We start from the raw sequence: 19,318 nt of genomic DNA on the forward strand, positions 1-19,318 counted from the left end.
TGTCTGAGAAGTGTTAGGAACTTTATGATAACTATTGGAAGTAAAGAACAAAGGCAATGTTAACCTTATTCTGTGTACACATGCATCCATATTTACCAAATAAGCAAGAATCACTGCAGATGATCTGCAAATTAAAATCAATGGGAATTTCATGAGAGGATACGGTTAGGAGCAAAACAGAAATATGGTCGAGCTCTGTAGATCTCAACCTGTGCCTTTAGCAACAGAAGAATCGGCTCTCTTCCTCCATAAAGCCTGTCACGTTTGTTGTCCAACTGTATACTGAGATTGTTGCCCACCTTGTATCTACACTGTATCTAGATAGAGATATAATATATACAATATAGAGATACAATGTAGATACAATAGACTGTAGCTGCAATATATGAAATATTTAGATAGAATATATACAATTATTGTATGGATTGTAAATACATTGTAGATATTGTAAATATTGTATACTATATATATATACACAATAAAGATATCACACTTGAAGCTTATCTCCCACCTCTGTCTAATTTTTTTTATTTTTTTTTAAATGCCATGCAGACACAAACCTGGCTGAGCCGCTTGCTTCTCAAACCGCATCTTTTCTTCTCTGGCTCTGTCCTCTGCATTAATGGGAATCCCAGATTCATCCCGAGGAATTATCTTTCCATGGAAAGGGCACTTCAGAAAGAAAGAGGAAAAAACCATCTCAAAACTTCTGAATGAAAAGAAAATGCTTACATGTTATTCAACATAGCTTAAAGCCAGACACTGGAATCAAGCAACGAAACTCCACGCTTGATTCCCAGTCCCCGTTCGAAAGCACCAGGATCCCATAAACGTCATGTGTTTAATATATTCAGAATCTCAAAGAAATAAGCTCTTTGTGGTATGAATATCCAATTTCAAGATGCCAGGTTGCACACCCTGTCAAGTCTGGAACAAGGACAGCAATGCTGTGTCGTATGTTGTTTCTACTATATCCCTACCCTGTAACAATCCCATTTAAAGTATTTTAGTGCATTCAGATCCTTCAATCTCAAATAATACAGGAAGAACAGGGATATTACAACAAAGTATTTAAGCAAAGTATTTCTGCTCAATAGGGCTCATAATTGAAGGCTGTGTAGGATTTAGTTTTCATAAAACCTAATTTGTAAATAAAATCTCTTCGCTCCTCAAACACCCAAGTTTCTAAAAACAGTTAATATCAAATATGCCTCTAAATGAGGAAAACTTTTCGGCAATCAGCTAACTGTCTCTGCTTTACTGCCAGGTATTCATATATCACAGTAATAAATAAAATATAAATACCTATGACGAATGCCAAAGATATTTGAGAGTTCCTTAAATGTTTACAGCTTCCTTACCAAAAAGATGCTTCCCATATGAAGCACACATTAACAGCAAACTTCTCCAGACACAATTTTCTTCCACTCCCTTGAGCTATATTTACAGTGTGAAATACACTTTTACGGACATGTTTTAACGAGATCTTCTCTGTATAGCACATATCCTGGGTGTTATGTAACTTGGTGCCCACCTTAATCCGATCTTGTCTTTCACACAGACTTCCATCAGGCTTTGGTGCTCGACATTTATGTTTCACTGGTTCAAATTTGCCAGCGAATGTTATGTATCTAGTTTTTAACATTTCAGTTATTTCTTTATTTTCCACCTCTTCCTCTACTTCACTGGGTGCCCAAAATCGATGCTCAGAAGTAAATCTGGGAAAACAATGAATGAAAATTATACACAGACAAAGTTGTAAGAAAGCACATAAAGATGCCAATATCATGCTGTGGTAAACTTACATGTAAAGGAAGGGAAAATTTACTAGTGAATTGGAAAAACCTAGGAATCTACCGTTCTTTCTTAGGACTCCTGTATTATGAAGATGTTTTTAAAATATCACCAAAGCCTGTCTAGTATTGATTTCTTGTTTAACCTGCTAACCTATTACAAGTCTTAGCTCTAGCTCGTGATCTGACACTCAGAGTCAGTTATCCAATATCCAGTTCCAGTGAGTAACCTTGTAATTCTGTAGTTAACATTCTTCATAACAAAATACTTCTATGATTAAACACAGAAGATAAATCAGGGAGGAAACAGTTTGATCTTAACTTTTCTGATCTTATTCCTGGTAGCTGTACTCCTGTAACAGCAGAGAAGCCCGAGCTGAAATCAGAGTACGTGGTATGTGGTCTCAATATACTGAGAACAAGGAAGAGAGCAAACAATTAGCTGAACCTTAGAGAGATTCCTTCTTCCACGTTCTCCTATGCAGTGCACATAAGTCTAAGAAACTTATGGTGTGTTCCTCTAGGAAATTAAGCTAATCCATTGAAAATCTATTTTAAAATCAGAGTTCTTACCTATATTTACAGACACATACAGGCAAATATACAAGATTAGTACCATGTCAGTGCACATGGGAGTGGGAGACAAGGAGAGCAAGGATCCTTGGGTGATGTAGTACTTTCAAATTTTCTCAACAATATTGATATAGTTTCATTTTAGCCACCCTAGGCTGCCAATAGACTATAATGAGAAACAGGCAACCCCAGAGAGTAATTACCTGACTCATTTTAGATGCTAATCTTAGGCTGCAATGACTACCCCTCTGATGGTAAATGTTTCTTTCTCCTAATCATGAAAAGAAATTAGGGTGACCAGCTTAAGCTTAGATATCCAAATTCAAGACATCTGAAGTTAAACAACAACAATCCTATCCCAAATTTAAGGAAATACAAAGTTAACAAGAAAAAACTACAGCTAAACTAAGCAAAAAAAAAAATCCAGCCTGCATGTCTGCTGCTTATTACAAGCAAAATGGAGATATCTAGATGACAGATGTCTTGATAAGGACTTAAAATTCATAAAGGACACTTCACAATCCCTTTCTTCCACACAGCTCTTCCACCCAATCAGTCCCAGACTGATTTGAGAGGATTTTCTCTATCCATATCCAATTCCTCTCACTCATTAATATCCTTGGATGTCACTCCTACTTCTGAGACTTTGCCTTCTGTAGACTGCAGAGCCATATATACGTGAACACTGGCTTCACTAATCACAATGATCTCAATTCAGCAAAGCACATAAGCCAATACTTAAAGAATTACTTTAGTGGGCCTGAAGAGTTTTGATTAATTTTATCTAAGTAAGTTTTCAGCAGATGATGAGGAGAAAAAAAATGGAAGAAATTATCTGCCCTTAGCAACCTACAACATATATAGCTGCTGGTTTCACTGCAATCGTTGACCATTTAAAACTATGTAAAGAGATTAGAACTAGGTTTAAAAAGGGATTAAGCAATTTCGAAGCCATTCTATGATTTGCCAAATCATCAGAAAAACATTCAACAAGTAAAATCCTTGTTAAAGAGATTCATGCTATCCAATAATTTCTTCATCGAATATACCTTGCTAGTGCCAGAAAAATTCTAACCTGTCATAAAGTACAAATAAGTTTCTTCTGGTAAATTAGGGGATAAAAGCAAAAGAGTTAGAGTGGAGGCTAGTTCAACATTAAACATAGTAATATGTTTCCACAATTTTTGGTTAAAAAGAGTTTTCAATCACACAAGTTTGCAAACTACAGCCTAAGCAAAAAAGCTCTAAGAATCTTTATAATATACCAATATGACTCTAGTCAAACCTTTGAATGGTACAGTATTTTAGCTTCAGAAATTATGTGGCAAGATTATACAATAGACAGTAAATAAAAGAATGAAATAAATTTCTTATTTGCTTAGTTTTAATACAATCCTGAAAACAAGACTGACTGCTAGCTCTGTGTTACTAACCTTACAGACACAAGGAGGGGATAACATTCCTACAAAGACACCATACAGGATTTCTATGTGCAAGGTAGCCTTATAGAATCTCTTAGTAAAATTCTAGCGTCCTTTGGTGGTCTGAACTCCCCTCCCCCTCTAAATTATCAAATTACAGTTACATGAGAATGAAGAAGCATTTAACAGTTGTGCACGCCAACCTTTCCAATTAGGAGAAAGTTCTATTTAGTAATTTGTCTGCATCCAACAAATCTCAAGGAAACTAAAATTATGTTTTACTCTATGTATTATTGATCAGTATTTGGGAGCTGGACTTAAAATAGCCTGATTCCTACACAGATATTCAGAAATATTATTGTTTACTACAAGCATATACCTTATTTTCTCCCAGCATGAATTACAAGCAGGTAAGAAAAGAACAAAGCAGTGCTAATTCCCAAAGTTATCTGATATCCTGCTGTTGTAATTAAAGCAACATTTAAAAAAGGCAGAGATCCTTGTTTGAAAAATGATGCATGTGACAAGTAAAACGTTTTTGTGAGAGGGATCAGAAGGGGAACACCCCACTCACACTCACAGAAGGAGTGTTACTGATCTAGACAAATAACAGAGGCTTTAGTGGAAATTACATAGCTATACATTAGGAGGAATAAAAGATAAGTAATGGTTAACTGAAATCTAAAAGAAAGTCCAGGTCCTGGAGAAATGTCACACTCTTTAAAAAAATTTATATCAACTTCATTCCTCAGATGATGGGAAGCTTATAAAAAACTTGAATAAATATAAATTCTAAGACCAGTATGATGGATACAGAGATCCCAGAGCAAGCACCCAATGAGCTAATTCAAATACCCTAATCACAGTCATAAAAAATGCTGTACCAGCTAATTTACTCTGACCCTAAGCGTAAGCTAATTTAATTCAAAGAGGAGGATAAATGAGTTTGGGAGGCCCATGATATCCAAAATAGTTGGTTAAGCTGGGATAGCAGTCTCTACACAGTACAGCACTGTGCAGTATACCGCCCCCCCCCCCCAAAAAAAAAAAAAACACCAAAGTACTACTACAGCTTTATAAACTCATTTTAAGAGCTCTTAAACTAGCTTAATCAGTTGCGTGAGTGAAGGCAGAAGTAGGGAAAATGGGTTGGCCCAAACTTTTTGTGAAGCCCACAGTTACTAAACAAAACTTCTTTAGAAAATTGTCTTCCCGGCAGCTACATTCTCACTATCAAAATCTTAATTTATTGTAAATGTGGTAATTAAGTAAGTGTAGTGTTAAATAGGTGAAGAAAGGCTTTTCCACTTCAGATTTTAAAAATTCAAATTCCATACACATTCCATATGTGTTGTCTGGTTTTGGGGTTTGATTATTTTTCCTAGGCATCTTACAGAGGCAGTATGTGTGCATACAGAAAAGTTAAAGTTTGCCAATGACTATCTTAATTTTTTCAATAAATATATTTTATACCCGGGTTCAATGGTATTGTATGTGCAGAGTTACTTAAATTATCTTTAGTTAGACTGGCATACCTGTAGTTATAGACTGTATGGTTCAGAAGTGTGCCCTCTATTTTATTGGAAAGCATAAAAATAAAACAGTACAGCAGAAGGCAGGCAGGCAGTGAAATATGCTTCTGATTTCACTTATGACTTGAATAACTCATTTGCAATGTAAAATAAAGCCTTACTACCTTTTCGGCATTATCACAGACAAATCCTTCTTAAAGCCCTGCTGAAAATCTTAACCATTTTATAGGCTTTGAAGAACTTACACCACATGAGACAGAACCCAAAGCTTGAAGTGACTGTTAAAGCACTATTATATATCAAATTTCACTGGCTTTCAGAAATTTAAAAGATATTCAGCATTTTATATGCAATTAGGTACAGGGGCAAACCTTTCCTCTTGTTTCTTTCTGCAAACACTGTCTTAATACTGTGATTATGGGTTGGGTTTTTTTGGTTTGTTTTGCTAAGAAAACAAGCTAAGTTAAAGTAATACTGCTGAGAATATAAGAGTGATTTGCAACCCAGCCAGTCAATGATTTTTGCCTTTTTCAAGCCAGGTATGGTACACACTGATACTAAAGTTCTGGTGGACTTAAATGAAATTTATACATAGCGGCAGGGTGGACTTTGCATCCCAGCTTTCATATAAAAATACTAGTGCTAAAAAGGGGTTTTAAAAACTGACTGCTAGAAACAAGTTCCAACGTATATCTACCATCTCTTCCCTCCAGCATTGCTAAAGCTTTCCCTAAGTCAGCAACGCTTCATGTCCAAGACACACAAAACCTTCCCAGACAAGAATGGAAAGTAGAAGATCCAAATTCAAATCCTGTAACTGCCACCCATTTCTTGTGTGACTGAACAATCATATCAATTTCCCCGGTTACCACTCTGTAAAGTCAGGAAAAATACCCTGACGCCTCCCTAGCCTTTCTCCTGCCTTGCCTGCTGTTTATTTAGACTGTAAAGTCTCCAGCAGAGGGAATGTCTATCATGCACTTACATAGCACTTTGCATAAAGAGATACCAATTTAAATTGGAGTAAGTGATGTCATGCTGCCAATAATACATAAACATGAAAAGAGCAGAAGAAAAATGTGCTTTGAAGCATCAAAGGATATTTAATTAGTATCACACCTTCTGAAAACAAATAACATTTAAAGGTAGAATTTCTGACTTTGTTTATGGGTCCTATAACACAAAGGAAAGAAGAAAAGTAATTATCAAAAGAAATAGCAGTTACCCCACTGCATGACCTCTGAGTACAAGTAAATCTATATATTTGTTTAATTTGTCTTAAAAGAAAAAGAGCATTACTTGAGAATCTTCCCAGCACTTGGCTGATCCTGTCCCCAGTAGTGAAGATCTAATCCAAAAGGCATGAGGGGAGCTTTAGCTCTTTCTTCTTCTAGTTTTCTTCTCTTACTGTCAGGCTCTTCCAAGGCTGCTGGCTCAGTAGTTGCACAGTCACTGGAGAAAATTGATGTAAAGTCAATACAGAACAGCAATGATCACAACAACTTTTTCTCTTTTCTCATTAGATTTTCACACCAACGCTAATATTATCTTAGATCTAGGACTACAACTACCTTTACAGGATTGTGCCCTTTTTTTTTTTTTTTTTCAAAAAAAAAAAAAAGAGGATATGGACCATAAAACTACACACTCTAAGTACAGCACACTGCACCACGAAGCTTAACTGCACATTCACCTAAAGCTAGATAAAATGTATTATACTGTGGGTGTGGAAGCCTAGAGATCTAATGGGGGCAGTAGTGGATCACACATGCTGTACTGTAACAGGAGCTACTGAGGTGGCAAACCATTTTTAGAAAGATCTTGCTTCTGTAAAGTCATGCTCACATTTGCATGGCAGTCACACAGATTGCAAAGTCTTTGTTTTTGTTGACAAAATTCCATCTTGCTGACTTAAAATACTCATTGTGCAACACTGCTACAGTATTCATTAGTCCTCAAAAACCACAGTAGTACTACAGAGACCTTGGTTATTCACTGATAGAGCTACAAATTGTCTAAGTCACCTTACTGTAACCTCAACTTTTTAAAGATTAAAAACAAAAACATATGCCCTAATACTCCAGAGTTCTAATGATGCAAACCCCTTTCTTTTTCTGACATTACATTCCAGTTTGCTAAGTTTTGGGGGCTTTCCTGGCCAATGCAGAAGTGTCTTTTCAGGAACATGCCACTAAGTAGATTACTCCAGTCTTTTCCACAAATCACTGATAAATGCTAGACATGGCTGGAGTTTCACCAAGCTTTGAATGGGATTGACAACAAATACCTCTCTGGAATCAGTATAACACATCTCCAGGCAGCACTGACAGTGTAAGTCACTAGAAACCAAGAGATGGTTGAAACTACTTGCTAATTCAGTATTAGGATATGTTCTGTTTAGTTACAAACCAAGAATTACCCTAACAAACGGGCATGGGTTTTTTTGTTAGGAGAGAAGGAAATGCTTTATATTTTCATACAGGCCATTTGCACCAAATAAAACCTAAACCAAGTGAGTACTAAAAGGTTTCTTAAGATCCTGGTCCAGTCACTAACAAAATCCCAAATATTAAGCAGTGAATGTACATCTCGGTAAAAGAATTGTAACTTCAAAATGCAACCAAGACAGTCTTAACAGTTTATCCAATTCATGAGTGCTTTTTTGTGTGCTTTCATTACTAATAAATACAAGTAAGAGCAAGAGGTTTCTACAAGGTCTAAACAAAGATAACCTGGCCTGTGGAGGTGGTAACTTCGGTAGTTTGTCCCTAATAAGTTTCAGTGTGGCAGCTGCACAGGTTGGATCAAGTTCGTCTTCATTTCCTTTCAGCTGGGTGCGGGAGCTCAGCGGAGCTGTCCCCATTGATGTCTTCCCCGCTGGTGCTTTTGGAGGTGACTGCGGCTCTAGCCCTGCAAAAAAACCTCAATGTTTAGGAGTGATTCACTTTTCCCACCCTCAACACTTAACAGTGGGGCCAAACAGCTCAGGACGCTGATTACATGCCTTACTGCTTTCAGTTTGCGTTAGACAGCAATCCCACTTATAGACAAGAGTGATATTTCTGCCTGTAAATTTTTTCTCATTTTGGGACAGAAACCTACTGAATAACTAACTACAGCAAACCAACTTTTAAATTTTTATGACAAGGTGTGACAACAAAGAATGATGTTACTTCACCTTGGAAAGAAGGATTTTAACAATACATGTTTGCCTAAATTGCAATACTGCTTTTTGTATATCAGTTTCTAGCGTCACATCTGCTGGCTGGTATGTGGTTTCTGTATTCAAGGTTACATCAAAGTAAAATAGAAGAAAGGAACTATTGGCACTACTGTATAACACCTAGAGTCCCAAAAGAAATCCAAGAGCAGTAGAAAGCAAAAGGAAACGCATACATCCATATCCTCCTGTGTGCTAAGATTAATTCTTTGTGGTATCTTAGCAAAAACTGCTGAAACTCTTATAGCCTGGCAAAGAGAAACCACTTCTGGGTGGGGGATTCACTGCAACACATGACTGATGAGAACAGGAACCATCATCACCCAGCATGGCTGGCGGGGAAGCACACGCAGTGAAAAAAACACCAGTGTGTGTGAGGCACATCCTTGTTCTTTGATGATTCTCAGCTACCATAATGACCCCTCAGAGCTGAGAATATAAAACAAAATAACTCTTTTTTTTCCTTCCCAATTTGTTAAGGGGCAGCACCACTGATAATAGCTGAGGTTTGATTCATAAATATACCTGCAAACAGAATTATCTAGAGAACGTTCTTCTTTCACAGATACTAAACCACACAATTTGCCAAGACAAAATATCTTAAGTGCTGGCAGAAGCAATGAGTACACCCACAGAGTACACTCAAGAGACAGTAAATGCCTGAGCTACACCTGAGGAACAAGCCCACTGCAAGGCAGTACCAGGCAGGCATTGATGTTCAGCACCAGCAGCTCAGTGGTGGGGCAACTTAATTACTTTATACGGCTAGATTAGACAGTCAGCACAGACTGTAATGATGCAATTAGAAAGGCTGAGTAGTTAGACAGCACATGCCTCTACCCGCTGAGCTAGAGAAGCAACTCTATTAGCTGGCAGTAGTAACAAGAACTTTGCAGCCAATGACAGCTAAAAATGGAAAGACATGATCCCTCACTCTAATGTAACAGACTACATTTTCCCCAACAGAAAGCCTTTTTATAAAAGAAGTGATTGAAATGCAAGGCCCCACCCCCCAAAAAAAACCTTAAATCAACACAAAAAAGTCATGGTTTCAAAAGACTAAAATTTTAAGCAAGTAATCTCAGCCTCCTTATGAAAAGCAACCTGAGTTTACCTGACATGTTTTAGCCATTATTTAATTAGGACTTCTAGTCTCTTGCCCACTTCTAGCCAGCCCTGAAGCTGTATCCAGAAGTATTCTTGCTTTGCTAATTTGGTTTGCTCATCATTAAACATATCACAAGATGTCAACTAAAAAAGGAAAAGCTAATGTGATATGACCTGCCCTCTGAGTGGGAAATTGCAGGAGCCGTAGCAGCAGGTAGCTTTGGTACACAAAACATTTTCGTTTCAGAGAAAAACCTTTTTTTCCCCAAACAAAATCAGAGCAACTTGCCCTGACCCCTTCTTTCTACCTTATAAGGTCTTGCAGTAATTCATTCTCACCTTGACTGATTTGTACCATACGTTCCCTGTAACCTTCAAGATCCACCCCCTAGATACATATGGGTCTAAACTTTCCGAGTACCTCGATCAGGAACTGAGTCCTTGCGCAGGGAATGACCTCTCCTCCTCGTTTTCCAAGGCTCTAAGCTCAAGGCACTGAGAATTATGCTCTGTCAACCCCCTGCTTAAGCTAGTTCCTGGAGATCCTCTCCCCAGAGGGAGCCAACAGTCCCAATTCAAAATCCACAAAGCTAGAGCCCCTCAGAAGGAGAGGGGAAACAAAAGCAGACATCCAGCTGGATCTGGCTTGTGTGCACGTAAATCCTTTACATTCTGCTGCACACGGCGAATGGTCACTGCAGTCATTCCTAGATCTTAATACAAGAGACTCCAGAGAGGAGAAAAAGCCCCAGAATACTCTCAAGGATGAGGACTCTTCTAGACCATCTGAGACCCCATGTCTCTCTCTAGTATGGCTTACACTGGTAACAATGAAGGAAACCGTTCTGAGGGCAAGGCAATTCAGGGCAGAGGCCAGTAACAACAACTGTGGCAGATGGCTTACCTGCCCCTTTCAAAACAAGAGAGGGAAAGAAAGAGGATGAGAGCACTAGCCATCAGCAGTTAAGAAGCATTCACGGAGACTTCTCTGTCTTCTCCTCACTTTCCCACAACAACTCAATACATTCCTTCTGCTTATCCAGTGTATGATGACAAGATATGTGCACCATTTTAACAAGACGGTTGAGGGGAGGCAAGTAGATCCGTGATTCACCTTGTGCGTGATAGTATTTTCCCATGTTCATAGAGAGACCAGACTCAGCTCTGGCAGGCTGATGCATTCCACCTTTCTTAAGAAAAGGCTACTTGAGTGTCATGCAGATACCCCACAGGAATGAACACACATCTGAGAACAGGTATTTCGGTAGTGCCAGTCCTGCGGCTGCCCCAGAAAGACTTCAGCAAGTACCCAACTGGCCAAACGTTTGCAGGCAGCAAGCACTGCAGAGTGGGGAAAAAAGACATTCACCACAGTCTGAAGCCAGTGTCAAACCCAGCTCTTCCCCCACTCCCTGTTCTCCTCTCTGGAAAACACTCCAAAACCAAAGTCCGCATTCCTAAGGCAGGGCATCTTGCAAGACAGTGCTGCTCGAGCTGTCCAGTGCTTCCTGGGAACTGAAGTTAGCACGGACTGTGATGCAAAGAAGGATCACCCTTTTTTAATTTTTATGTCCCCAGACTGGAGGTTAGAACCAGCTGTAGACAGACACAGGCCACCTTGCTGTTGGCTGGTGATGCTGCTGAGCGTGTCTGACACTACTACTCCCTTCCTCAGCCATGCCCACATCACATACTTTCATGAAAGTGATGAACATGCCACACTCACCTTGTTATCTAACTTCCTTTCCCAAAGTCAAGGCTTTAAAGAACATTGTTTAAAAACTCATTTAAAGGACTAATCTGTGCATTGGAAAAGGGTCTCAAAATTAGCAGAAAAGCAGCAATAAGGGAAATGGTAATTGAGCATAATAGGATGGAACTAAGCAGAGAAGTATCTAGGCTAAATAGCAAAAGAAATGTTCTCATGACATTTATTAGTCTGTGGACTTGCCATTCAAGAGGGATAATGGTGCTTCCACAAATATGGTTTTTTGTTTGTTTTTTTTTTTAAACAGCACTTCAGTTAAATATTAAGGGAGCAATGTTGAATTTATCTATCTGGAAAGGGGGCAGGACAGGAGTCCATCTAAGCTCCTGTCATAGGCTAGAAAGGGAAAAAGTCCTCCTCAGGTGCTTTGTATCAAAGTGAAACAGAATTAACCCAAAAGATTCTGTTATAACCATACTTTAGAATCATCAGGATTTGGACGAGTAAGCTTCCTTTTACAATAGAAACAGCTACAAACAAACAGTCCCTTTGGCATGAACAAGGTTAGCTGAGAAAAATATGTGATAGACTGTTATCTGTAATGTAGAATTGCTTATACTGTATTTAGCATTTTAAAATTGCCTTTTCTCTCTTTTTTTTTTTTTTTAAGGGCAAGAATATCTTTGTGAAAAGCATTGTTTAAAGCAACAGTTTTGAGAGCACTTTTATGCATACTATTTACAAACTGTCTTCAAGTCAGAAGGTAGCAGGTATGTGTCTCACCTTTTTTCCTCTTCAGAGAGAATATGTGCATATGTGTTAAAAGTTCTCAGGAAACTTTAGTTTTATTTCCATTTTTTCCTATGACGTTTACAGAAAGCATGATTGCTCATTCACTACACTGATTTTGTTGAGGGGGAGAGGATGTGAACAGCAGAGACAAGCAGTCAGCAACACACAGAAAAAGGCAAGAGAGATAAATAGACAATGTGACATTTAGATAGATAAAATCACATCCAAAAGATCAATATAGGAATTCTCAAGAGTTACAAGAACAAAATATTTTCCCATTGATTTCTTATTTTAAACCATTAACAGAAAAAATGGCTAAAGGTAAATACACGACACCAGTAACACCACCTTTACCATGGATTTTTTTAAAAGGTATTTGTTTATAAAATTAATTTTTGCTAACAAGATAAAGACAGAAGTCACCATGCAGACAGCCATAGCTGAATGGTATCCAATGTCAGGGTGGGGTTTTTTTGTTTTGTTTTGAAGACATAGTTAGGATTAAGTGCAATTTTAAAAGTAAAATTCCTCTTCAGAATTCTGCTGTTCTGTGTATTTTATTTAACACAAGTACGGTACCTGGGTTCAAATTGTTCCAATAGCAGCTTTTAGAAAGAATCATAAAAATGTTCAAATCCCCTTTTTTGTTTAAATTGACCAAATGGCACCTATTTGCCTGAAGCAATAAAGTAGACCGTGTTCACAAGATAAATCGATACAAGGAAAGAGAGAGGCTGGGGTTTCAGCTGAAGTTAGGCTGCTGAATGCTGACATTATTGATTTTAGCTAGTTCAGCTGGCCTTGTAATTAAAATGTAAATTTGAGAAAGAGATTATGTCCTGACAGAAATGGTGGGATTAGGGGGAGATAAAAGCCCCTCAGTGAAAATTCAGAGAAAGAGCAAGCACAGGTTTCCTCAGCTGTGTGGATTTAGAAGAAATCTAGCTACTTCAGATTCACTTAAGTTTAATTGAAAAAACGGAGATAGAATATAAACAAGTATTATGGACTTCAACTTTTCTGAAAAAAATGTAATAATTTCTGTTTCCCATTTGTTGAATCTTAGTCAAGCTGAATGTATGTGATTTATATTGGTACAGACACTCTGCAAGACTGTCAGGAAAATCCAGCAGTTCAGGTACAGTATTTCCCCACTTACCCTCTACTGTGCTTATAATAAAAAAAGCTGCACGTATTTTACTCAGGAAGCACAATAAGCTTTATTGCAAAGTGAACAGAACTTTGCAAGGATTACTTCATATGGGCTTGCAGAGCAGAGGGTTCAAGTCAATGTCTGGGGCATTGCTTCCAAACAGCTCCAGTGTTTCAGGATCAGTTCTGGTATACCTCTCCATGCACAAAGGTGTGTGGGAATAAAATTAACATAGGTGATCATACAGTAGGAAGACTTCATTATCTCTGAAGGTTCTGCTACTCATACAGGATGGAGATTTGAATGATATGTCATCCCTGACAGAGATCTGATCTTTACGAAACCATCACAAATTAAAGGAATATTCAGGGTTGGTTTGGTTTTTTTTAATTAGGATCAAATTTCATGTCTCTACTTTAAAAAAGAAATATCAGGCTCTTTTCTTGTTAATATCACTTCATCTACACAGAAGTCTAAAATAAGGAAAAAAATAATAAAAATATCTGTTATGAACAAAACCTTACAAGCATTCATACAACGTTATGATTAAGTGATAAGTGATTAAAACACTTACCATTTATTGCAGTAGAAAACTTCCTCTTTTGTTTTGGATGGACTCTTGAACGCCACTAAACAAATTGCTATCTGAAGCTCCTAGGGGAAGATGCTGAAATGCTAGAGGTGGCTTTAGCGAATATTCTCACAACACACAAGCTGTGTGTGCACTCAAAGCAACTTACCACATGGACAACTGCACATATTAATATTTCTGTATAAATTACACTACTTTTTAAAAGTTGTCAAGGGTTTTTTTATAATCAGAGGTTTTAAACAACAAAAAATATGCCCCCAGCACCTCTGAATGCAGCTATGCCCATTTACATTTCTCTAATAATTTTAGAATTCTACTTTGGAAATTCAAATTATAGAAAAAGATAACAACTACGTTTGTTAACTAGAAGAGTTCATTATCATTACATAAGTACTTTGTTTGGCTTACTGGAGTTACAGAATATGTTATTTTGTTATAAGTTAATTCTCATTAACACTATTTATTGTTGGTTTACAATCATAGCTAAGAATCAGACTAAATCAAAGAAGCAGAGTTTAGATTAAAACCTTTCTACACCTTACATCTTGATCTTTTCAACTTCTTGCTTATCATTTTGCAGTCCCTGGCCATCACACAGTTCCTATGAGGCACACGACTATTGCAAACCACTCGGAAATATTATCAGCATCCTGTGCAGTGACTATTAATTTCTAAGAACTTTAGTAGGAATCAAATATATCCCATGTCCTGCCAGATTTTCTGGGAACCTTATTTACATAGAAGGACCTTGCCTGAGAGCGAGGAAAGGTCTTTGCATGACTAGGATGCATCAGAAGAAACATCTACAATCAATACTTCTACATGGATGCAGAAGCATTTTATTGAAGTGCTAATCATGTTTTTTCGTCAATGTGCAAAGTTATCTTCGTTCCAAATACTGTATTATAATAAGTTTTACTCAATTATTGTCCTAAGTATAGCTATATAGAAAATGTGATTGTCCATATGCAGATATATTCAAACATACTACACAACGAGGCAATCTCACTTGTAAACTTATAATTAAACACTTCTGATATTGTATACACAACAACAACAAAAATTGAGACCACACAACACATAATTGATTACAGCAGTTCAGGACTGGGGTCCTAACTTCAGTGCTGAATATCTTTTATCTATACATTTATGGTAAATCAATGCATGCTATCTCAATCATGTAACAACTGCCTGATTTTTTTTTTAAAAGGATTTATGGTAATATTATTAGAAATCTTATTCTAAATACTAGACTCTTGCCTAAGGAGAGGAACACAACTATGTGTTAATTGTATTTTCCAAATCTGGAAAAAAGGAACCCAAATTTCACAGGGCAGTGAAAGGTAAGGAGGTAATTCTGCCTGTACTTCCCCCTGCAAAACCTGATTTGTTTCTTCCCCTTAAAGAAGTCAAGTAATACCCACAAGTCCTTATTTAGCCTAGATAGTGTAATTCTAAGTCTCAAATTCAGTTCCTGAGAACTGTGCTTCATACACTCTGAAGTCTGCAGGTTTGTTTTTGCTGTGGTCTCCACTGAGCTGTTTCTCCATGTTCTTCACATGCAGAAAGAATTCCCTCAGGAAGTTCCTGAGGTATGGAGACCAGACAAACCAAACCAGACCAAAAAGCTATTAGGTTTTTAAAACGGAACCAGACAAACTGAGAAATCACTGTAGTAAGGAAAGAAAAAGCTTAAGTATAATTTTTAATTTCCATTTAGCCAGCACATGTGTGTCTATTTAGTGATTTGATAGTCAGCAGAACCTCAGCAACTTCATTCCCAAATAATAATGTCATCAAAACCACTTATTTTCATTACAACTAAGGTAGGGCACAATCATTTGGTTAATCATGGTGATGCACATTTTTATGGCCTGTAGCTGATGAAAGCAATTGGCCAGACTGCTCTTCAGACTTACATCTTGCCCCAAATAAACCCACCTTACATTTTGTATGAAATGAAGCTACCGGTTAGCAACAGAAGCTGCTGTACCGATCCCACACTTGTAACCTCTTATTTGCATTGAGTCAGCCTTGAGTCAAGTCTACTTCATGATCATTGACATGATAATCAATCTCTCTCCTGTGGAAGCCTAGATTTGATCAACACCCTATCATTTTAAAAGCTATTACAAAATGACTTTTAGTAAGTTTTTCAAATATGCCTGCCAACTGGGAACCCTAATCAATCCTAGTAACAAAAAACTAAACAAAGTATTTTCCTAAAAGACTAATAAACACTGAAAACAAGTCTTTCACTGAGTATTTCAGAGATGTTTAGATGTTGTAGTTAGGGATGCAAACTCAACCCTTAAGATTTGTGCTTTTCCCCTGTGATCTCCAGAAGATTTTCACTGCTACTATTAAAAACCTCCACAGAATAGAGGAAAACCTTACTGTAGAATCAACAGATAATCATTCCATATCCACTAAATCTGTTAGATGATTCTATGGAAGAAAACAGACCAGTATGAAAGCCATCTCTTCTTCACAGGCCAAAGTCAGTCGTTTCTATTTCACCTTATCAACACTTGCATACGTGCTCTTTTTGCCATTTCTAGCTTTAAATCTGTTACATAAAACAGTGAAACGGTGTTTTTATGGGAGAAACTTCATTTAGATGTAGGATAAAAGAGCACATTACTATTGTACACAGTAACTAGAAACGCTGTTTTCCTACTTCCTACATAAAAAATGAAGGATATAAACAGAGCTAAGAAAGAGTCAGTATGGCAAGGCTACACAGCAATACATGTGATTAGATAACATGCAAGGCTTCATATTCAGTGCCATTGCTCTCGGCGTGACACAGATGAAACATTAGTACTTGACCACACAAACAGAAACATTTAAAAGCATTTAGAAAGTCTTTTCTGTAGGGAATAAAAGAATCAGATTCCAATAAATCAGTAATTAATTTCCCTATTTTCTTAATCTATAATGATGATTCTATTATATTCCACATTTCCAAGGCAGTTTTGCTTTTAATCATTGTGTCGCCTGCATGTCTCGATGGATGGCAGTCAAGAGAATAAAGCTTTTAAAAACAATATGCATGGTAGTCTGCTGCCTAGGTACAGATTAGAGTATACCTAGTCAATACAAACAAGTGCAATTTTCTGAATAAATGCCCCAAAATGCACGACTTTTACTGCTTCAAATCTGAAAATTCAATAATGCATTAGTCTATGCAATATTTTATTGTTATTTCTAATACAGGCTCTTTAATGCTCAGAGAAAATGCAAAAGCTGTAAAACCCCCACACCTTTAATGGAATGGCAGCAATAGGAACTTTATTCATGTTTCTAAAATGCTCGGTGAGAGCTGCACTAGAGTATCTTGTGTAGCCTGAAGCACTCCAATTCTACGTAAAAAACAGAGGGCAACTTCTCTAACAAGGAAACAGTTTGGGTTTGTACACCTTATTTGTTGAACTGGGGTATAAGCCTTCTTTCCTGTGTTGCTATGACATTTCATACCAAAAAAAAAAAAAAAGCTACTTACCACACAGAAAAGGCATGACCCAGACACCATCAGATTAGGAGAGGCAGTGTGGGGACATCTAACCAACAAAGGCACATCACTCTGTGATGCAAAGAGGGAAGAATTTCTGAAATGGATAGAACTAACCCTTGGGATTTTTAACTGCAGGTTTGATCCTCATATGAAAGAAATCCCAAGCAGGCTTTAAGATGCAATGTGAACCACTGAAGTAGCTATCAGGGACCTAAAAACATTTTGGCTTAAGGCTCAAATACAAGAGAAATAATCTGATTAATCAGATTTGAAATAATGGTTTGTGTTCTTGACTGTACAGTCATTTCTCATATAATTTTGGATGAGGATGAAACTTGATAACCGGTAGCCTGCTTCCATGCTAATATTCCCAAGTCAGATGGCTTCCTTATGTCACCACTTGTAAAACAAGCAATAGCACTTCCCTGTACCTCAAAGAGTGCTGCAGAAGTAAGTTCATGAATGCATGCATTAAGACACAGACAAGAATTATGAATTGAGAAAACCCATTAGTAGACAACAGTTGCTGGAGGTGGGCGCTTTGAACTAGATCCAAGAACTGTTCCGTTTTTATGTGGCAAAGCACATCTCTCAAAATGGATCACCTCCCCATGTGGTTCAGAGCTCAGCTGCAAGCTATGCCACGACCACCAAGGGCAGGAAGGAATCTCTTGTCCTGGCATCAGCACCAAATTCCGTCTATGGCATGAGAACGACATCAGAATCTGCATAGTTCCATCCCTTACCTTATCCACCTTAAGGCGTTAAACCAATGCAACTGACAGCTGACCAGCAAAGGCTGGAACGTGGGAAATCTCAAGTGGAAACAAGACTCTCTCTCTCCCAAGGGCTTTCTTTTAAACAAATAACGCCTCAATTTTTAAGGGGTTAGCAATACCAGCCATACAAGAGCAACGAATCTAAGCAACATTGGTGCAGAGTGCTGAGAACCAGAGTAACCCTATGAAAATTATTTTCACAGCGCTGTTTCTTTTTCAGCCCAATATTCCTCTTTTGCAACACAATGTATTTTAAATGGCTCTGTAGTACCACACAATAGCTAGTCCCTTGTCTGTTGCAGACATCAGGTGCAAGTGTAAATAAGGATTATACAAATGGGAGGTCGTTAAAAGTCTGGTAATGCTAATTTGGCATGACACCCCTAATGGGTTATATCTTCACACTTCAGTTATCTAATCACCTAAATTCTTTTAACAAATTTACATTTCATCTTATACATGGAGATTCAAATTGACTTGTTTAATTCTCCCTCCACCCAAACTGCACCCATGCTCAGTTCATCTTTTATATTTAATATCATCATCAATTTTGAGATCATCATCAACTACATATACATACAGATAATACAACTGCATATGTCTATATACCTATGCATACAAAACTTCCCCTGCCTCTAAGTATCTTTTCATTTTCCCCAAACTTTTCAGAATTCAGGAGAACCTCAAATACATGTACGCATCATCAGAAATAGCATCTCAGCTTGAAATTTACCTTGTTGGTAGGATACTTCTATTTTCCTAAGAGAGGTGAAAGGGAATAAAGTTACTTTTAAACCAGTAATTTAAATGTCACATTTCAATCCATTTCCACAGTCATGTTTTACAAATTTGTTTTCCTGTTCAGTATAAAAAGTTAATCTGCGGAGCTGTTCACTTTTCCTGGTTTGTTCAGGAAAAGTAACAAGACAAGGAAAAAAGCTTTAAATTGTTCACACCTTATAGAAAGCACTGAGATTTTACTTTACATAGAAGGTTTAATGTTCCAGTTAGGACATTCCATTTGCAGAGACTTTCATTTTCTTAGCTCAGAGTCCTCATGAAGTAAAGAAATGTAGCAAAACCCCACCTGGATTGTGTTAACATAAAGCTAAAGTTGCTGCTATGTAACTG

At 37.5% G+C, this 19,318-nt stretch overlaps 1 protein-coding gene across 3 annotated transcripts in view; it reads right to left on the reverse strand.

Moving 5' to 3' along the window:
• The window catches only part of UVSSA (UV stimulated scaffold protein A), a 58,732-nt gene that overhangs the window by 11,722 nt on the left and 27,692 nt on the right, over positions 1-19,318 (reverse strand). For all 3 annotated transcript variants that reach the window (XM_049834862.1, XM_049834873.1, XM_049834882.1), the window contains exons 8-11: positions 8,052-8,229; positions 6,619-6,771; positions 1,535-1,718; positions 561-672 (exon numbers count right to left, since the gene is read on the reverse strand). In XM_049834862.1, coding sequence (XP_049690819.1) covers positions 561-672; positions 1,535-1,718; positions 6,619-6,771; positions 8,052-8,229 — 627 coding nt within the window. The remainder of the gene's footprint in view (positions 1-560; positions 673-1,534; positions 1,719-6,618; positions 6,772-8,051; positions 8,230-19,318) is intronic.

The sequence above is a fragment of the Accipiter gentilis genome, chromosome 3 (assembly GCF_929443795.1).
Source record: "Accipiter gentilis chromosome 3, bAccGen1.1, whole genome shotgun sequence".
NCBI classification, from domain to species: domain Eukaryota; kingdom Metazoa; phylum Chordata; class Aves; order Accipitriformes; family Accipitridae; genus Astur; species Astur gentilis.